The sequence below is a fragment of the Hesperophylax consimilis genome, chromosome 31, assembly GCF_061612785.1.
Source record: "Hesperophylax consimilis isolate HC1 chromosome 31, BYU_Hcon_1.0, whole genome shotgun sequence".
NCBI classification, from domain to species: Eukaryota; Metazoa; Arthropoda; class Insecta; order Trichoptera; family Limnephilidae; genus Hesperophylax; species Hesperophylax consimilis.
Window position 1 is genome coordinate 5,302,010 of NC_142866.1, and position 23,318 is coordinate 5,325,327.

The 23,318-nt window shown below is 33.7% G+C and overlaps 1 protein-coding gene across 1 annotated transcript in view; it reads right to left on the minus strand.

Annotated features, from left to right (window-relative positions):
• The window catches only part of Dhc16F (Dynein heavy chain at 16F), a 93,922-nt gene that overhangs the window by 37,412 nt on the left and 33,192 nt on the right, over positions 1-23,318 (minus strand). The window contains exons 24-37 of the mRNA XM_089649785.1: positions 15,451-15,590; positions 14,645-14,830; positions 13,802-13,957; positions 13,352-13,579; positions 12,746-12,998; positions 12,033-12,227; positions 11,440-11,552; positions 11,185-11,327; positions 9,627-9,819; positions 8,747-8,970; positions 7,415-7,667; positions 6,334-6,524; positions 5,860-6,032; positions 4,661-4,844 (exon numbers count right to left, since the gene is read on the minus strand). Coding sequence (XP_089505911.1) covers positions 4,661-4,844; positions 5,860-6,032; positions 6,334-6,524; positions 7,415-7,667; positions 8,747-8,970; positions 9,627-9,819; positions 11,185-11,327; positions 11,440-11,552; positions 12,033-12,227; positions 12,746-12,998; positions 13,352-13,579; positions 13,802-13,957; positions 14,645-14,830; positions 15,451-15,590 — 2,632 coding nt within the window. The remainder of the gene's footprint in view (positions 1-4,660; positions 4,845-5,859; positions 6,033-6,333; positions 6,525-7,414; positions 7,668-8,746; positions 8,971-9,626; positions 9,820-11,184; positions 11,328-11,439; positions 11,553-12,032; positions 12,228-12,745; positions 12,999-13,351; positions 13,580-13,801; positions 13,958-14,644; positions 14,831-15,450; positions 15,591-23,318) is intronic.

Sequence of the window (23,318 nt, forward strand, 5' to 3'; positions counted from 1 at the left end):
CACCTATGAAGATAATTATTATACAAAAAAAACTTTAGGCTATTTAAAGAAGAATTATATACAGGGTGTATCGGCACTAACCCGACAAACTTTAACCAGCTATTCCTTAGCACATTTGGAGTAAAAAATGTTATGTGCACTTTGCTGTCCGGTAACGTTTTTTTTTAATAAAAAATTAATTAAACATATTTTCACCACATGTCACTACTGTTTTATCCTTTGTCAAAATTTGAAAGCAACATCGCAACTTAACTCGCGTGTCGCTGCGAACGAAGCCCGTATTACATAATCCAGTACCAGAAAATAAATATTTTATTTAACAATAATGATTATTCACATTTTTCGTATGCGAATCACTGATTGTCTTCTTGTATTGTACACATCAGTTTTATTTTTGTATCTAAATTGTTTCACCTCTGGAATGCTCTGGTTTCACCTCTTACGCGTTTCACATATTAAATAGTCTAATTTTGAAACTAAGAAACTAATTAGTAGATTTCCTGAATTTATAATCGAAGTCCAATAATTCTGAGAACTTTTAAAAACAATTTTCCTCACTTAGGTACTTATCAATAATAATAATTGGATTATTTGAACAGCGCCGTTGTTTTTTAAATCACCGTAAGTGCTCTGTCAAAATGTTACTTGCTAGGCTATCCTACAACGTATATTTTTTAATAAATTTAGTTATTTACAACTTCGCGGAATGTGATATATGAATATTATTGTTTATGTTAAAAGCCTTCCAGAATTACCGGAATATAACGAGCAGCTTGACACACTTAAGTTTATTTCCACTAATTTGAAGGTGCAAAGAATGTATAGTTTTAAAAACAATCCCGATGAATCAAAAAACGGTTCATATAAAACTGCTGCGCAACACACTCACACAAAGGAAAGCACTCACACAAACGTCATGACTGCATTGGATTGACCACCTGCAAATGAATGCTGCCAGATTGCTAATTTATTTACATAATAATTATTAAATTTTATTTAAAATATCGCAAATTTTTTAAAAAATCGACAATAAATTACAACTATAATTTAAAAAAATATTCTTAACCCCACGCTTTTTCGTAATTGATTAATTAATTCAGAATTTAAACGTTGCTTGAAATAACTAGCCGTATTTGGTGACCAAATCTGAATATCCAGGTTTAGAATTTAAGCAATGCTTGAAATAACTAGCCGTATTTGGTGACCAGATCTGAATATCCAGGTTTAGAATTTAAACAATGATTGAAATAACTAGCCGTATTTGGTGACCAGATCTGAATATCCAGGTTCAGAATTTAAACAATGCTTGAAATAACTAGCCGTATTTGGTGACCAGATCTGAATATCCAGGTTCAGAATTTAAACAATGCTTGAAATAACTAGCCGTATTTGGTGACCAGATCTGAATATCCAGGTTCAGAATTTAAACAATGCTTGAAATGACTAGCCGTATTTGGTGACCAGATCTGAATATCCAGGTTCAGAATTTAAACAATGCTTGAAATAACTAGCCGTATTTGGTGACCAGATCTGAATATCCAGGTTCAGAATTTAAACAATGCTTGAAATGACTAGCCGTATTTGGTGACCAGATCTGAATATCCAGGTACTTCCTCACCTTCCACTCCTTCCCTTAGCCATAAAACTTTCCCCAATTCAACATAAAAATTGTGTAGATATATCGGATGTTATGAAATGCATGATAATTAGACCCCAAAATACTTAATTATTCAGGGAAATAAACCCCTGAGTCATCAGTTGGAAATACCAACGACATTAAGTGAAATTTTAAACAATGCAATAATAGGAATTAACAAATAATAATTTACGACAATTTACTCTGAAATCAATAAAGCCAGGATAATAAAAATAGAAAGTTATCACTTACGTCGTCTGTAAGTGGCTTCACCACAGTTTGATAATGCCGTCAGAAGGTGAAACAGCTGTCACGCGTAATAATAATCACAACTAGCAGAACTTGTTTATAAACACACTGTTTTTATAAATTTAATAATAAGACTGTTAAAAATTTAAAAAAATCTCTAAATTGAAATGGAGTTCTACAAACTAAACTTAAAATCAAATAAATTTATTGCGAAGGTTCAAAGTACTGTACTGTAATATTATATTAAATAATTTTTACGTGTTTAATTATTGTTTGAAGTCAGATTAAAGCGATTAAAAAACCCACCTGGCAATTCTTATTCGAGTTTCGTTGTATACTTACGTATTGGCGCGCTTTTACAATAACAATGGTATGGCATCATTCGTCTCATTTTTAACTATTATTATTTAGTGTGTAGGAAAGAGCGAAGATGGTTTTCGACACACTTGCTTATAAAAGCCCACACGGGACTTGAGACAGAATACGTGTGAAAGAGATGACAGTAGCGCGGCGTTGCCAAGTACTTTATCCCTATACTGGGGCAGTAACGGAGTGTGGAAATTTTATTTATTTTTTGTTTTTAAAAGAAAAAAAATGTTACCGGACAGCAAAGTGCCCATAACATTTTTTACTCCAAATGTGCTAAGGAATAGCTGGTTAAAGTTTGTCGGGTACGTGCCGATACACCCTGTATATCTAGTGCTTCTGAGATTTCATTCAATAGCACCATTCCTCTTGTCATGCTATGTTGTGCTAGAATATCTGTTCTGCCGTATGGTATTTTGAATAAGTCGTGTCGACGACTACGGCTGAAGTTTTCGGGCACGTATAAACCATAGCATTCCAAGAGGAACGGGCTATCAATATAGTTATGGATTATGTTAAAACTAAGTATTGCAAGATTTGCATGACGTCTAGTTTCCAAGCTAAATCTATTTGTTGCCTCAAGTAAGTCCACATGGTGCATGAACCTTGGATAAGTTCCACGCATCCGCATATAGACATACCTGAGGAATTTTTTCTGGATTTGTTACAGCATATTAATATACTTAGTTTGGTGCGGAGTCCACACACCACTAGCATACTCCAGCTTACTTCGTATGACGCCATCAAACATGGCTATCATTGCATCTGGGTCGTGAAATTGTTTACATGTTCTGGTGATAAACCCCAGGAGTTTGTAGCATGCTGTAGTAAGTCGTGATATGTGGTCCGAGAATGTTAGTTTGGGATCAAAGACGATACCGAGATCTTTATAGCTATTGACTCGGCATAATTTTTTCTCTTTAATGGTGTAATCAAAGACTACGGGCTTCTGAGAGCAGGTATATGTCATTGTTACGCATTTTTTTATATTAAATTCTAATTTGTTTTTATCTGACCATTCTGCTATAGCATCAAGGTCAGATTGCATTTTAATTAAATTAACGAGAAAACTTCTTAAAGCAAAATGTAATGTAAACAATGAATAAACAATCCCATAAATACGGCCATCTGCGGCGACCCATAAATCAACACTGACCTACTTACGATTTAACAGAAATGCGACATCTGCTTAGAATACTGTTCACTTTTTAAAAACTATCGTGCATCTCTTTCCTTCATATGTTAGTAGAACCCAACATACTAGAGAAAGCTACATACTAGATGAATCTAATACTATTTTGAGAGAGGTGGGATTACAATATTAGAAGATACTGAAGGGTTTTGAATTAATTTACAAAATTCAGATGAGCAATTTGATAAATTTGCTGTATTCCGCTGCACGCATGATACACATTTTTTATAAATAACAGTACTTGATTTCAACTAAAGTACTACTGGAAACAACAAGATATAAACATGCACAAAATACGTTATTTGTTTGGGTTATTTAATGAATTTAAGCATATTTTCTAACCTTCAAATTTAACTCAGAACGCAATTGAGAAAAAATGGAACTTTAATGAATGTTTTACCTCGTATGGATGAAACTTTAGGTCTTCATGAAAACTTTGTCTCACTATCAATGCTTTATAATAAAAATAATAAATAAAATAAACTGTGCGATCAGAAATTATACAAACAGCTGCATGTTTGCCTGCAGATCGCTTAGGGGGTTTCAAAACCGGCTGTCTTACTCTCTCGACATTTTCTGGTGTCCTGGTGGTTCTTGAAAGCCCTGGTTTCTTTTCCACACACTTCCAGTATCCATAAACGTGTCCACCCACTGAACAATCGATTTTCGATCAGGAACACGACCTGCAGGCCCAATATTAAATTGTTTCCTGAATGCACGCTTGGTTGAAAAGATCGAACGGCCATTGTAAAAGTAAATCGCCATGGTTTAAGCGCACTTCTCTCTCGTCGACTACATTATCGTTACTAAATTAACTGTACAAAAAGGGTACAAGGGTTGTTCCCTTTCGAATGCGACAACACCACTCTGTCACTAATAACCGCTGTGTGGCGCGCGTTTCAAATAAGGAAGTTCCAGCGCCGCACTCAAAAAGATTTTTTTTTTTTTTTTAAATGTACCTTTCTATGGAAAGGAAAAATAATAAAATGATATCTCCAATACTTTTTGTTTTATGATTTTTTTAAACGAGGAAGTTCCTGCGCCATACACTGTATATTCTAACTATTGATGTGAATTTTATTCAATATTGTTGGGCATTGACTGCATCTATCTACTATTTCCAACAGCTAGTTTTGATACATTGCTAATTTTAAGAACTTTATTTTAACTTTACATTTAATGTTTTTCTCAGACAAAAAAACACCATCAGTAGATACCTAAAAACATCTCCAACGGGGCTCATGCAGATACATAGGTGGAGTTTGGCTCTGATCTTGCTGATGAAGAAGTTAAATACAGACTCCCTGTCGTTGGCATTGAAACCCGCCTCGCCTGCCGGGCCCCGGCAAGCCAGGATCACCTTCTCGAGGTCCTCACTCTCAAATAGATTGGGCACCTCACCTATAATTTACATGCATACTACTAAAATATTGTAAAAAATAACCATCAAAAAGCAAACCATGTTAGGTGCCTGCTTGCGAGATAGAAATTGAAAAAGGCTTTAAAAAATACCATGTAAAGAAACAATAAACAATTGAGCCCATATGCGGAAAAACAGCATTATCTCAATACATAACACTGTTTATGTGCAGATTCATTCAGTTTATCCGCCATACATCTATCTATGTTCACAGCAAAAAACATTTTAAATCTCAACCACAGATGGCAGTACAAGGCCTATAGTGACGGCCGGTAGCACAATCATTTTCCATACGACGGTAAAGTCAAATTAAGTCAGCCGTAAATTAAAACTGGCCATTTGTGCAATCGGCATATGGCACATTTGTCATTATTATGGTTGTAAAGTTTTTTTTATCTGATTTGGGTTATTTATTAATATGTTGTAATGTGTCTGGAATTTATAATTTTATGGAATTTTTTTTAAATAAAACGGAGAAATATTGATGATGGAAAAAACACAATTTTTTTTTTCTTTTCCGTTTTTTTACTCAAAACTTATGAATAAATTGATTAAAATACATAAAACTTGTTGTCTATTAGTTGAAACATCTTATTATATATAAATGGCTTTCAATGTGTACATGCTCACTACAGTCAAATGATATATTTATAATCCCGTATCTCAAAACTAACTTTTTCATAAAATGCTGTTTTTCCGCATAAGAGCAGATAAAGATTGTCTATAATTATTCACACTAAAATTGGAATATGCTTGGCACTTAGCACAACTGATAGGTGACAAGGTTGGAAGAAATCCGACCGCTGAAGGGGCTTCTGTTTAATAAACCTGTGAGATGCAGCCAAGGTGGCTAAATGGTGCGAAAGCAAACAGCGCTGAATCAGATACAAGGCTCTTTCGGGAAACAGTATAGGACACTGGCGTGAGAGAGGCATTTCCTGGAGGCGGCTAAGACCTATGTACGCTTACTAAATGTTATCATGAGCCTTAACAAACCTGAATTGAGAATATTATTAATATCCTCCAGAAACTCTTCTTGAAGAATTTGAGCATCTGTGAAGAGAAATACGGTATCTTCATTCTTTACACCAGTATTATTATAGAGATTGCGGAGATCATCGTGGAAAGAAGACATGTCATAATTCTTGGTGAGCTCCATTCCAAAACATCTGAAATTATTTCAATTAAAATAATAATTATGTAATTGTGCTAACTAAATAACTTCTACCTTGAAAATTTGTTGTAATATTTTTACAGAATTCAATCTATTTTCACCCTTCCTCTGCCGGTTCAATGTCTCACTACCTTACATCAAAGGTTGGTATCAGCACTCTGTTGTGGACTGCTAGTCTCGCTCCTTTTGACAACTTTTTATTTGCAACTACTGTTTTCAGTATTCTGTCCCTTGTCAGCCTTTCTGTCTCTCGTGATTACACTTGCTCCAAGTATCGATTGTAAATCGTAACTCACTTGTACTCATTGATAAATGCCGCCAGCGTGGCGAGACTCCTCCTGCCCGAGCCGCCCGGCCCCACCAGCAGTGCATGACCCCTCTCGGCGCGCAGCACTCGCGCTATTCGCACCACGTGCTCTGCCGCATCCGTAAATAGGACCAGCTTCATCTCGGCTCTGGCCGTGGCATTGTATTCCTCCAAGTAGAACTGAAGCCAAAAAAATACAAATTCTCACGGTCAATACATTGTATTGTATCAATTGTTTAGATGTCGAACATGAGGTAAAAGCTTTAGGTTGGGGTGTTCAAACTCTAATACATTTGATGACCAACAAATAAAAGTTGATTCTCAGTCCGTTTTAGCGCTTGATCAAATTGTGATCAGCTGACAGGCATAACAACATGACCATTATGCTTGACAGCTGATTATGGTTCGATGGTCATGTCATTTCAAGGAACAAATCAATTCTGAATTTACCACCCTGGTCACTCTGGAAAGTGGCACAAATATAATATGTACATATGTATTACTTTATTTACATTATATGTAATAATGTAAGTGAAATAACTAAAACAAATTTTATTATTTGGATACACTGGGTTTCAAACCTGCAAACTCTGGGTTCGGAGACGTGGAGCTTGGAGGTTCAAAAAGGTATTTTATCCTCAAGAGTATTCTCTTGGTGAAGTGAACTTTGGCATTCAGAAATATGTATTTTGCAATTTATAAACATTTCCTAAGTTTTAGTGGTAATTCATTATTTGGATTTATGCCAAAAGTATTGGGAATGCCCAAAACTTATCAAGTTTACTTAATTACAGAGGCATATTAACTCCATTATGAAGTAATTATTCTAACTAAAATAATTTGAAGGCTGGTGCACAAAAAATAATGACGAAAAGTATCTCGTCTCTAGTCTCTCGTCAAATGCAGTATATCAAAAAATAAAGAAATAATGTAGTGGAAAAGACCAAAACATGTATTATGTATAAGCAAACTGCCGTTGTAAAGGGTCGGTCGCTAGAAATTAATTAATAAGTCTGCCTAAATATATGTATTATGAAATGTAAATAGAATAAAAATGGGACTAATGTTACATAAAGAATATCTTTGAGTTGATCCAGTTCTTTGATTTCTTCATATATTCGGTTTTCTTTAGCAGCGCCGTAGTTAAGGAAATCTCCGAAGAGTAACAGAGGGGGTTTGATGACAGCGGCTAACTCAAACTCCATAATGGGCTGGCCAAAGTTGCTCATGCACACTTCATGCATCAGATGGTAGAAGAAACTTCTGTCTTCCGTGTTGATAAGGCGGTCGTGAAACACTCGGAGACATTCGTGGTAGAACAATCTGTGAAACAGATTTATAATATTCTTATTTATTTAAAACCAGTTGACAGCCAGAGCAGAAAATTCTTAGGACGGGTTGTGTCGGAGAATTTGAACAATTCATCAAATTTCAATGTTCATTTTCGGGTTCTGTGAAAGACTTATTCAAGTTCTGTTTTTATATCATTGTAGGCTAGTTGCTTGACAAAACTGAAATTAAAACAGAACTTGAAAAAATCTTTCACAGAACTTGAAAATGAACGTAGAAATTTGATGAATTGTTCAGATTCTCCGAAACAACCCGTCCTTAGAATACACTCGAGTGCCGAAATATATAACACATTTAAAATACCTTGGAAATATTCAGAAATTCAATGAGAAATTTTCGTTGCTTAAATGTACCCCCTTCCAGTGTATAAAAAGTGCTTATAAATTTTAAAATATCAGTTTAGTCAATTTTAGTATATTAGTAAGGTTTTTACATTGTTGTTTATCAATTGTGTAAAATTTAAAGCACATTGTAAGGCTAAATTTGTAACTTTTTGTGGCTGTTAAATATCAGTTTTGTCAATTTCAGTTTATTAGTAAGGTTTTTATTGATTGTATAAAATTTACTCTACACTTATTTGTAAAGCTGAAAGGTTTTTTTTTCCTAATTTAAAAAAGGTTTTTAATTGCCATTTTTAAGTTTTTTTGCCATTAAATATTTTATTAGGTGGTTTTTTTTTATAAACTGTTTGTATTAATTTTCATGACGGTACAATTTACGAAAACATAATTTGGCAAAAAAAATTAAGTTATTACGAAAATAGAATCAGCTGGCGAAATTTAGCGTAGGCGATCAAGAAGTTAATATCCTTGAATATCTCATAATTTCTCAAAAATGCACAATTCAATACTTTGTCACAAAGTTTCTTAATTCTCAGGAGCAAGTTTTATATGCTAGTCTTACAGAATTAATAAGCTAGTGACTGCGATAAATAGCATGCAACTTGTTTTCAATATAGGCAGCAACACTAACAATGTGATCATTATTTAGTTTTTAAAAAATATATCTATATTGTATATTTCAAAAGGGAGGAATATACAATCATTACTCACTTCAATATAGTAAGTGCTTCTTTTACTAATCCCCCATCTGCCTGAAGGACTCCTTGCATGCATTTGGACAAATCACGCAGGTTAAAAACGTAGTGAGATTTCATGGGTGTGGGCAGGAGCTTGGTTATGACCTTTCCGTATATATCCACTGCTGCATTCACTATTGCTGTACCCATGCATGAAACCTCGGGGACAAAATCTTCCAAATAAACATTCAAAATTGACTGCAATAAAAAAATCTAATTTCAACCTTTACTTAAATAATGCACACAAGGACTTTTTTTGATGTTATGACTTTTAATCTAGGTTTTATTGATTTAATACAATTTTATTCTATGATCAAGGACTACACTGACAACACAATACAAACTACAGAATATGTATTATGTAACATAATTCAATTCATTGTCAAAAAAGATAGATCCTATTATTTATGTAATGTTTATGAAACTGTGCCTATACAAATATAAATTTGACAAAATAGCAGCCTTGGATACACATCGATGACCGTAGCCAATAAGGGAGCAACTTTCGAAAGTGGCACCGATGTGACTCTCGCTTACGTAATAATTAACTTATAAAATTCTCCACATTTAGTTGAAATTCCGCCAAAAGCAATTTTTTTTCTTTAATTTTATCAAAAATTTTACAAAATATACACTCCCTAATCAGAGTTTTGAGTGCCAATTAGTTTAATAATTTCCTTTTAACTGTATATCATCAATGTAACAAAGACTGTTAACTAGCAATAATTGCTAGTCATGGTTCCATGACTAAACAGAACATAGACAAATCAAAACATTTTTGTTTTGTTTGTTAGTCAGTTATGAAAAAAACTAAACTGAAAAACTAGCCTTAAAACCTATTTTTGTTATCTTACCTTGAATATGACTTTCAAAGTATCATCATTAGGTGTGGTGATGAAGAGCATTGCGAAGTGACGGGTGAAACGCGCTGCGAGAGGGTTCCTGCCCCCCCCTGGAGGGGCGCAGCCCGTGCTCAGTACAACGTCGCGAATGTCCTTCCAGAACATCTTTTCTCTATCATACAGGCCGCCAAAGTCCAGAAATTGCCTGAAACATTGAAATATTAATATTAATTATTGAGAATAATGTCAATAATAATTCTCAACAAATTATTATTAATATGAAACAAAAGGAAATACAGAAAATAAAAGATAAGGTTGTGATTGAGACTCGAACTCAGAACCTCTACTCTACTTATTTAACTTAAAATAGTACATTTGGTACAATCGTTACATATGCTAATTCTAGAACTAGATGGTCTAGATTAGGGGTTCCCAACTCCATGCCCGCCACTATTCGACAGTGAAATAATTTTTTCATAAACATTAATTAAAAATGTGAATTATTTTTATTTATTTGCCTAGGTTTATTAAATACGTTTGTATGTTTGCGATATTGTATGTATGAGTGGTTCCTTTGCTGACAATACTTGACGCAACCTGTCTAGCGGCGAGCCAGACTGCACTCTTCACGCTAGCCTGGAACGGAGAGTTCTATTTGCACATCACTCCTTAAATCCATAAACAAATTAAGGGTCCCGTACCCGTGATATTTACAACTAAAATATTTACAAAAATGAAAAACTGTAAATATTAGATAAATAATTAAATAAGATATAAGAACACAAATAAATGACAATATATTAAAACAAATTATCCTCACAACACTAACAACATCAATAATCACTAATCAACATCAATAAAAATAATGGTATGCAACTGACCAGGATTCATAGCAACAACATGATGACTTGCGATATGTTATTGAAAATTATTCAATGTTAGCTAGGATATATATTTTAAATATTCTTGAATTACAGAAAATATGTCAAATCATTAAAATTCTTTTAAATATAAAGCGTTTTGTCTGTTAATAGTAGAGCATTTAGAAAGATGAAAAATTGATTTATCTCCAATTCTCTTGAGCTTGGTACTCTAAAATTAATCTCTGACAAAAGATTAAGATTACGATAATTTTATGATATATGTATATTATATCTGCGTCTTTTTAATGGCTTCACTCCCTAATAGTCCACCATGACATATACATACGTAAGCCACAAACACTCATTTTGCATACATCTGCAAGGAGATGAAATAGAGATTCTAAAATAAAATTTTGTATGTAAATCGAAAAAGCTGATTCATCGAAACCAAGTTGTAAATGTGTCAATAAGCCCGTTTTATAAAACTTCATTAGCTGCTTTAGAATTACAGGTACATCATAAATAAGATTTATCTTTTAACTAACATCTGGGATCACATGTCTCTGAAAGCTTTCCTTTGGTCATTTCAAAAGAGAAATTAAATTTACACAACACTATTATTTTAATAAATTCTGGGTGAATGCCAAAAAATACTATGTATTTCTATGGTATGGATTCTTTTCTCTAATATACTTGAATGGCGTTACCTCAATAATTCAATAGTTGGTTGGGATCCATACACATCAAGTTTAGGCATGTTTACATCGTCTATAAATATTATTACTTTCTTTCCCCAAGGAGCACCCAGTACAGTTTTTTTCCGCCTTTCCAGGTGAGATTCAAATATTTCCTAAAAGCGTTAACATCTTAAAAACTCCAATCGCGTCGATCAGCTACGAATTAATGGGATTAATTACACATATTGTTAAAGACAGTATTTTTGAAAAATAATTATAAAGTACCTGTGTTCTGATGCTGCTTGTCTGTGCCGAAAAGTTCATTGTAAAAGGCACAAAAGTCCCAGACGATCCCAATTTATTTAAAACTGTTTTGGCAATAACGGATTTTCCAACACCTAAAATTATAGTATGTACACAGGGTGTGGACAGCATGTACACAACAGATTCCTGGGCATATTTAGAAAAATGCAGATGTCATTTGGTTGTCCGATGACATTTGTTTTCAATTAAAAACAAAAGAAAATATATTTTACCATTAAATTATGTAAAAACATAAATACATATATAAAATACAAGATGACATTCTCTTTTTACTCCAAATAGGCTCAGGAATCGCTGGTTAAAGTCTGTCGGATACATGTTGACACACATTAAAACATTTTTATTTTATAGACACTCTTTATCACAAAAACAAAAAGTTATGCTATAGTGTTGGGATTAGACGAAGAGTACTCAAATCTCTTCAATCAATTAGTAACAGTTTTAAGGTTCACTTGCCCATAGGTTCCTAGTTTGCCGTGGCTAACTACCTATTTATACTCTCTTTGTGGGGAACCTAACTACGTACAAATGATAAAAAACTAAAAATTATTTACCCGTATTTCCAGTAAACATAACCGGTCGGTTCTGTTTTATTAGTTTTTCCATTATGTATCCGTATCGCACGGTGTCTCTAGTTGGTACAAGTGTTTCAAAAAACGGTTCAGAAGAATTGTATTTATAACTGGGGACCATCTTATTCCAGTCCTCAAAACCTTTTATTTTGTGATCAATATACACATCCCAAAGATCGACGGGCAAGGGCCTGTAATTGAAAAATTTATTTCTTATTAAATTAAGTTCTAAATGATGCTTTGATAGTCCAGAATTGCTTGCATTGATAAGCTTTCAGATTCCACTAAGTAATACTAGAATTCGGGATTTATTTCAATACAGAAATTGTGGTACTAACTACCATATGTATTCCTCATTGCCCAGAATACTTATGGAGGAAAATAATTATACTGATTCAGTGGACATCTTTAATTTATCACTTGACAAATATAAAAGATTGTTTCTGAGACAGTTTAGTTATCTATAATAAATATATACTGTATTAATATATAATTTTGAATAGTCATATATAAAAGCCTCTAAAAATGGGTAAATAAATAAATAAAGTTTTAGGACTGCAAAAACCATGATTTTGTTTCATTTTTGCAAAATTTAAAACTCCGCCATTTCCACAAGCTATCAAAAAGAGCCATGTGCTATAATATGCAAATATTTAACAATTGTTCATGTGAAGAAAGCGACTAGTCAAGGATAATCAGCCCTTGTATGATATAATTAAAATGGACATACGCATCAATCAAAACTTCCTCAAATTGTGTCTTCACATATCTTTCAAACGCAATCCTCGAATCGTCAAGCAAATTGCCACCTACTGCCCAGATATAGCAAAACAGGAAACATTGAACGATGTAATTGTGCATTTCATCCTTGTCTTCAAAATGTTCAACAGGCTCTAACAGGAGCGACTGGAGGATGCTGCAGAGCATGGCCACTTTACTAATATCCACCTGGAAAACATAAAACAGAATGTAGATATTCATAAGTTCAAGAGGCAGATTAATATTTCAGATGGCTTGAACCGGCCACCGGGGTCTTGGAAAATTTTTGGTTGAGTTTATGATGAGAGAACTGTTAGATTTATTCCTAGAGTAAATACATAATTGGCTTTTTTGTGGTGCTTTTGTGCAATGCCAAATCAGAGGTTATGTACTGTTTTACCAACAATATTTACAGATATAAAAATACCATTCTTGGATTTTCCCTAAACAAACTTGTTCCGAAAACATCCCAAATGAAAAAATATTACTCTGCCACCGCCATGTAAATATTCAGTAATAATATAAAAACAGTAATGAATTACCTGCATTATACCAGAAAAACAGCTCCTCCTAATGAAGTAGAAACCTTTATCGATGTAGTGAAAGAGTTCGTATATCTTGGCCTTATTGTCTGCATTGATGACTTTGTTATCAGGCAAGGCCTCAAGCCAAGTCCGGACATACGGCTGCCATTCCATCTCACTGGGGTCCACATATACCATCCCGCAGCGGGAGACTGTGGCGGGGGACGCCTGGGCCAGATTCTCCACCTGAAATTATCATCACAATGTGAAATTGGCGGATGGTCAAATAATTCAAGTGCAGTATTGCATGGCACATATTGCACTTTAACTCAAAGATGCACTAGATTAATAACAGAGCCAAAGTGAATTTGAAAATGATGAGTTTAATTTGTGTAAGTAAGCTCTATAAATGTATGTGGGAATACTATGTGCATAGAATTAAAGGTACAGTATTTAAAGATTCTGTACCTCAAATACCATGTGCACATAAGGCGTGAGTTTGATACGCTCAGAATTTGCCAAACATAACATCTTGTTGTCGTCCAGTACCGTGTTCATGTTCTCAATCCACACCGCATCCACAGGACCATCACAAATGATCCACTGGTGATCTTCTTCAGTACACTAGAAATAATTCAATTATTTTTTAATTCTACCCTTAAAATGAACATAAAAGAAATCTCAAAGCTCTTGCATTCTTAAATTGATGCCAAAATGAGTTCCCAGTGAGGAAGCGGATGCCTACAGACCAATGTGGAAAAAAAGGGGATATCCGCCAATTGATCATGTATGCAACAGCCGCATAGTTGAGAATAACAACATATACTAGCAAATTATCAAATATTATGAACAGTGTGGATGACACGAAAAAATTCTGTTTTAGTCTCAAAGACTATTGGGACCTTTCTGTTTATAGACAATGTTCTGGGGAAAGGAGTAAAGCAGTAATAAGGATATGGAGATACTGGAAGGTATTAGGTCAATTGGATGTGTAAATAGTCACTGACTTTAAAGAGAATAAAATGAAGGTAGCCGATAATTGTGCAAAGAAAACTGTAATGGGGTAATCACACTCGAACCTCCATTTGTTTCAACTAGAAGGCAAATTACCCAAGGTCACATCCAGAATATTCAATTCACATTGCATATTTCGGTTTGAGTCCGAGTTACCACAATACTGATTTGCACAAACGGGTACCTTGAACACTGCCTAACGACCAGGTAGCAGAAAACAGGTAAAGGACTATAGTCATCCCAATGTTCCCACGTATGTACATAATGTCTAAAACGGATTTTAAAATAACTTCTTACCTGTACGCCAGTCCTGAGAGAAATGGCCAGCAATCCATCCCTCCACTCCAGGGTCAAAGGGTTCACCTCTCCGTACAATTCTCCCATACTCAAAGCTTTTGGATTCATCACGTATTTGCGGACAATTTGGAAATACTGATTTTCAATTCCTAGATTATGCAGTTCAGTAAGGGTTTCACCAAGATTCTGAAAAAAATCGCAGCTTAAATAATTGGTCAATTTGTAGAAAAATCAATTCTAGGGCCCTTTACCTTCTATTTGGTTGAATTTTGTGGGTGTTGTTACAGAAAAATCCAAATTAGCTAGTCTAATTTTTCTAGTATTCTTTTGTATGATGGGGGAGTCAGAGGGAACATCGAGGTCCCCGAACCAGTCTAGGGTTTGAGGCTTTGCTCTGTGGACCTCATCAATACCGCCAAGGAATGAATGGAGTGGGCAATCGTTGACCATAAATTCAATGATCTGCATTGCACCGCATTCATGCATCACAGACTCTCTAAGGCCCCACCTATGCATCATGTGAGCACAACAGCTGTGGGAGCCATATTGATGGAGGACCAGAGTTTACGAGGCAGTGAGAATCTAGGCTACTCTCAGTGGGGTCTTGTATCAGATGGGCATTCTTACTGTAGTTGCCAATCTAGGTGGCAATCTTAGTAAAGACCACAAAGAGTGGCAATCATTGCGGTAATGTGTAGTTGCCATTCTTTGTGGCAATCTTAGTAGTAGTCAATAGACATGAGTACATCATCGTAGAGTACTTTACAGTAGGCTAAATTTATTTTGTATGGAAAAGTTTGGCATACCGTTAGAACAGTAGTTTTGCCACCTCCCGTTGGTCCCACCAACATGACTCCCCACCTCACAATCATAGTCTCGTGTAGCTGAATCACTTTGTCGATCTGGCATTGTTCCACCTGCAGTTTTTTCTGGAGAAGCATTTTCTCTGTAACATAAAAACAAATTAATTTCCCCTAATAATGCAAGAACCAGCTTTCACATCCGCTTCACCCATCTTTTGTTAGGTACTGGTTATATTGTAGTCTGCAAGACTAGACAATGTTAATTATTTTCATCAATCGGCACAATTTATTGTTATGCTCTTGGTATTTAAATTTGAGAATCGAAATTCTGTCTTTGTCCCTTCAAAATATGTATTCTATTGTCATCAGTGATACATATTTTTGGTGTAAGTGCAGTCCTGCAAAGATTGGACTGCAGCTTCAAGGTGAAGATTACTCTAATAATAACAACCTTCCAATAGATGAGGGCATCTGAAAAAGAATTGTTATCAATATATTTTCCTAAATTGAAACACAATTCGCATACATACCTTGAGAATAATAACATTATCATGGAACAGAATGGATTTCAGCAGTACGGCACTATCGTAAAGTTTTTCGTATGCAATGCATATTTGAGGATGGTCACTTTAATATTTTCGTAAGACCCAAACAGTGGAACTCGAATAAAAGGCATTTGATGAGGTACGGCATCGAGCTTTGCACCTTCTAGCTTTCCTTACTTCTTCTTGCTTCCTCTAACTTATTTTTTTTTTTATTATTTGCAATTGCAAAGTTTGTACATGATGTAGTTAAAAAGTATAAATTCAATTATTTTTTATCACAGTCCTCCTCACCAAGGTTTCTTGTTCTGAGGCGGCCCGTAGTTTTTAACTTTTGTATTTAGTTTTGAGTTGTCTTTACATCGTCTTCATAATTCTTGTAAGTTGAATATATTACAACTTATGTTTAATTTCTTCTAAATTATTTTGGTTTCATCTAGCTTCTCCTTGTTCCTACTCGTTTCTTCTTGCTAATTAACTTCTTATTCACAAACACAAAATTTTCGCCACGCGACTGCTGATTCCATTTTCGTAATAACTTACTTGTTTTATAAAAAAAATTATGTTCTTGGAAAATTATGTTTTGATAAATTTAACCTTATAATATGTTTAAATATTTATGAAGACAATATATCTATCAATATAAACTATAATAAGTACATTCGAAATGTTTTTCTACCTAGCCTCTTTGTGCAACTTCATGATTTTTTTTAAATGTAAACTTAGTATACGCTAGCAATGCACAAAAAGACAATGTTAATAGCCTGTAACGGTGTGGGAAACCAATACGATTATATGTATTGCAAAAAGCAAAAATAATCATTTTTCTTACAATATATTTGCCATCTAGCTATATGACAATAGGGGAAGGTAGAAAATACAAGTAAAAGGGTTGTTAAATGGGTTTTAACTCAATAAGTAAAATATATTATTGCCTATAACAGTGTGGGAAATCAATAAGATTATACCACCATGTGACATTGCGTGACACACAACCTACAAGGCAAAAATAAACTTTCTTTTGATACAGAATTCACAAAAAAAAGGGAATTTTACCAATGTTTAAAAGGCAGGCAGTTATGCATATTGATAACAGTGAATAATTTTGAATATAACTTTGCCTTTAACAGAGAGGGAAACCAATAAGATTACACCACCATGTGTCACTGCGTGACCCATTACAGTGAATGACTATTGTAAGAAAAATATATTATTGCCTGTGTGGTAAATCAATAAGATTATACCACCATGTGACACTGCATGACAAACAACCTACAAGGCAAAAATACACTTGCTTATAGTACAGAAAAAATATAAAAGGCGATTTTACCAATGTTTAAAAGGATTGCAGATACGCACATTGAAAAGCAGTGAATATAAAATTTCCTGTAACAGAGAGATAAAACAAAAAGATTCTACCAACATGGGTTACTGCATGACCCACAATCTGTAAGGCAAAAATGATAATTTTTCTTATAATATATAAGCCATCTAGCCATATGACAATAGAGATAGGTAGAAAATACAAGTACGTAAAAGGGGATTTAACTCATGAATACAAGGCCTTCATTAAAACATTGAAAACCAGGGAATAACTATTATATGCAAAATATATTATTGCCTATAACAGTGTGGGAAATCAATAAGATTATACCACTATGTGACACTGCGTGACACACAACCTACAAGGCAAAAATACACTTTCTCATAATACAGAAATTACAAATAAAAGGGGATTACACAAATGTTAAAAAGGCACAATGTTATGCGTATTGAAAATCTGTGAATAATATTATATATAATATTGCTTTTAACAGAGAGGGAAACCAATAAGGTTATACCACCATGTGCCGCTGCGTGACCCACAACAGTGAATAACTATTATAAGTAAAATATAGTATTACCTATAACAGTGTGGGAAATCAATAAGATTATACCACCATGTGACACTGCGTGACACACAACCTACAAGGCAAAAATACAATTTCTTATAATACAGAAATTACAAATAAAAGGGGATTACACGAATGTTTAAAGGCACAATGTTATGTGTATTGAAAAACTGTGAATAATTTTATATATAATATTGCTTTTAACAGAGAGGGAAACCAATAAGATTATACCACCATGTGCCGCTGCGTGACCCACAACAGTGAATAACTATTATAAGTAAAATATATTATTGCCTATAACAGTGTGGGAAATCAATAAGATTATACCACTATGTGACACTGCGTGACACACAACCTACAAGGCAAAAATACACTTTCTCATAATACAGAAATTACAAATAAAAGGGGATTACACAAATGTTTCAAAGGCACAATGTTATGCGTATTGAAAAACTGTGAAAAATTTAATATATAATATTGCTTTTAACAGTGTGGGAAACCAATAAGGTTATACCACCATGTGCCGCTGCGTGACCCACAACAGTGAATAACTATTATAAGTAAAATATATTATTGCCTATAACAGTGTGGGAAATCAATAAAATTATACCACCATGTGACACTGCGTGACACACAACATACAAGGCAAAAATACACTTTCTTATAATACAGAAATTACAAATAAAAGGGGATTACATGAATGTTTAAAGGCACAATGTTATGTGTATTGAAAAACTGTGAATAATTTTATATATAATATTGCTTTTAACAGAGAGGGAAACCAATAAGGTTATACCACCATGTGCCGCTGCGTGACCCACAACAGTGAATAACTATTATAAGTAAAATATATTATTGCCTATAACAGTGTGGGAAATCAATAAGATTATACCACTATGTGACACTGCGTGACACACAACCTACAAGGCAAAAATACTCTTTCTCATAATACAGAAATTACAAATAAAAGGGGATTACACAAATGTTTAAAAGGCACAAAGTTATGCGTATTGAAAACCTGTGAATAATTTTATACATAATATTGCTTTTAACAGAGAGGGAAACCAATAAGGTTATACCACCATGTGCCGCTGCGTGACCCACAACAGTGAATAACTATTATAAGTAAAATATATTATTGCCTATAACAGTGTGGGAAATCAATAAAATTATACCACCATGTGACACTGCGTGACACACAACCTACAAGGCAAAAATACACTTTCTTATAATACAGAAATTACAAAAAAAAAGTGGATTAAACGAATATTTAAAAGGCACAATGTTATGCGTATTGAAAAACTGTAAATAATGTTATATATAATATTGCTTTTAACAGAGAGGGAAACCAATAAGATTATACCACCATGTGCCGCTGCGTGACCCACAACAGTGAATAACTATTATAAGTAAAATATATTATTGCCTATAACAGTGTGGGAAATCAATAAGATTATACCACTATGTGACACTGCGTGACACACAACCTACAAGGCAAAAATACACTTTCTCATAATACAGAAATTACAAATAAAAGGGGATTACACAAATGTTTCAAAGGCACAATGTTATGCGTATTGAAAAACTGTGAATAATTTAATATATAATATTGCTTTTAACAGTGTGGGAAACCAATAAGGTTATACCACCATGTGCCGCTGCGTGACCCACAACAGTGAATAACTATTATAAGTAAAATATATTATTGCCTATAACAGTGTGGGAAATCAATAAAATTATACCACCATGTGACACTGCGTGACACACAACCTACAAGGCAAAAATACACTTTCTCATAATACAGAAATTACAAATAAAAGGGGATTACACAAATGTTTCAAAGGCACAATGCTATGCGTATTGAAAAACTGTGAATAATTTAATATATAATATTGCTTTTAACAGTGTGGGAAACCAATAAGGTTATACCACCATGTGCCGCTGCGTGACCCACAACAGTGAATAACTATTATAAGTAAAATATATTATTGCCTATAACAGTGTGGGAAATCAATAAAATTATACCACCATGTGACACTGCGTGACACACAACCTACAAGGCAAAAATACACTTTCTCATAATACAGAAATTACAAATAAAAGGGGATTACACAAATGTTTCAAAGGCACAATGTTATGCGTATTGAAAAACTTTGAATAATTTAATATATAATATTGCTTTTAACAGTGTGGGAAACCAATAAGGTTATACCACCATGTGCCGCTGCGTGACCCACAACAGTGAATAACTATTATAAGTAAAATATATTATTGCCTATAACAGTGTGGGAAATCAATAAAATTATACCACCATGTGACACTGCGTGACACACAACCTACAAGGCAAAAATACACTTTCTTATAATACAGAAATTACAAATAAAAGGGGATTACATGAATGTTTAAAGGCACAATGTTATGTGTATTGAAAAACTGTGAATAATTTTATATATAATATTGCTTTTAACAGAGAGGGAAACCAATAAGGTTATACCACCATGTGCCGCTGCGTGACCCACAACAGTGAATAACTATTATAAGTAAAATATATTATTGCCTATAACAGTGTGGGAAATCAATAAGATTATACCACTATGTGACACTGCGTGACTCACAACCTACAAGGCGAAAATACACTTTCTCATAATACAGAAATTACAAATAAAAGGGGATTACACAAATGTTTAAAAGGCACAAAGTTATGCGTATTGAAAACCTGTGAATAATTTTATACATAATATTGCTTTTAACAGAGAGGGAAACCAATAAGGTTATACCACCATGTGCCGCTGCGTGACCCACAACAGTGAATAACTATTATAAGTAAAATATATTATTGCCTATAACAGTGTGGGAAATCAATAAAATTATACCACCATGTGACACTGCGTGACACACAACCTACAAGGCAAAAATACACTTTCTTATAATACAGAAATTACAAAAAAAAAGTGGATTAAAAGAATATTTAAAAGGCACAATGTTATGCGTATTGAAAAACTGTAAATAATGTTATATATAATATTGCTTTTAACAGAGAGGGAAACCAATAAGATTATACCACCATGTGCCGCTGCGTGACCCACAACAGTGAATAACTATTATAAGTAAAATATATTATTGCCTATAACAGTGTGGGAAATCAATAAGATTATACCACTATGTGACACTGCGTGACACACAACCTACAAGGCAAAAATACTCTTTCTCATAATACAGAAATTACAAATAAAAGGGGATTACACAAATGTTTAAAAGGCACAAAGTTATGCGTATTGAAAACCTGTGAATAATTTTATACATAATATTGCTTTTAACAGAGAGGGAAACCAATAAGGTTATACCACCATGTGCCGCTGCGTGACCCACAACAGTGAATAACTATTATAAGTAAAATATATTATTGCCTATAACAGTGTGGGAAATCAATAAAATTATACCACCATGTGACACTGCGTGACACACAACCTACAAGGCAAAAATACACTTTCTCATAATACAGAAATTACAAATAAAAGGGGATTACACAAATGTTTCAAAGGCACAATGCTATGCGTATTGAAAAACTGTGAATAATTTAATATATAATATTGCTTTTAACAGTGTGGGAAACCAATAAGGTTATACCACCATGTGCCGCTGCGTGACCCACAACAGTGAATAACTATTATAAGTAAAATATATTATTGCCTATAACAGTGTGGGAAATCAATAAAATTATACCACCATGTGACACTGCGTGACACACAACCTACAAGGCAAAAATACACTTTCTCATAATACAGAAATTACAAATAAAAGGGGATTACACAAATGTTTCAAAGGCACAATGTTATGCGTATTGAAAAACTGTGAATAATTTAATATATAATATTGCTTTTAACAGTGTGGGAAACCAATAAGGTTATACCACCATGTGCCGCTGCGTGACCCACAACAGTGAATAACTATTATAAGTAAAATATATTATTGCCTATAACAGTGTGGGAAATCAATAAAATTATACCACCATGTGACACTGCGTGACACACAACCTACAAGGCAAAAATACACTTTCTTATAATACAGAAATTACAAATAAAAGGGGATTACATGAATGTTTAAAGGCACAATGTTATGTGTATTGAAAAACTGTGAATAATTTTATATATAATATTGCTTTTAACAGAGAGGGAAACCAATAAGGTTATACCACCATGTGCCGCTGCGTGACCCACAACAGTGAATAACTATTATAAGTAAAATATATTATTGCCTATAACAGTGTGGGAAATCAATAAGATTATACCACTATGTGACACTGCGTGACTCACAACCTACAAGGCAAAAATACACTTTCTCATAATACAGAAATTACAAATAAAAGGGGATTACACAAATGTTTAAAAGGCACAAAGTTATGCGTATTGAAAACCTGTGAATAATTTTATACATAATATTGCTTTTAACAGAGAGGGAAACCAATAAGGTTATACCACCATGTGCCGCTGCGTGACCCACAACAGTGAATAACTATTATAAGTAAAATATATTATTGCCTATAACAGTGTGGGAAATCAATAAAATTATACCACCATGTGACACTGCGTGACACACAACCTACAAGGCAAAAATACACTTTCTTATAATACAGAAATTACAAACAAAAGGGGATTACACGAATGTTTAAAGGCACAATGTTATGTGTATTGAAAAACTGTGAATATTTTTATATATAATATTGCTTTTAACAGAGAGGGAAACCAATAAGGTTATACCACCATGTGCCGCTGCGTGACCCACAACAGTGAATAACTATTATAAGTAAAATATATTATTGCCTATAACAGTGTGGGAAATCAAAAAAATGTCGTGGTATAACTGAAAGTATACTAGATTATGAATATACATTTGTATTACTTTACCAACAGAATTTCTTCAATTCAGTTTCATTTTCAAATTCATTTTCTTGTTTTTATCTATTAATATTTCTTTAGTTTATTATGTCAGCTAAACAATAGTAAAATATGTCGTGATATAACTGAAAGTATTATAGAATATGAATATACATATGTATTTTTTTTAACAACAGAATAGTCAACACTATAATTTACTATAATTTTACATATAAAAACATTATCATATTGGAATGTCCTAAAACGGGCAATCGCCTAGTTGGACATTTTAAGTTCATTAATTGTATTATGTAATATTTACAAACAAACAATAAATAAAATAAACAATAAATAAATAAATCAATAAGATTATACCACCATGTGACACTGCGTGACACATACTTATGCGTAATGTTTCCATGTCCAAATTCACTGAGAGCGTTCACTGTTGATGACTGTCAAACAAAAACAAAAACAATGTGGCATCTTCAAACTTCGAACTTAATGTTGGTACTTTCGACCCCATTAACTTTTTTAAACATAGACCACCATAAGTCAGGTCA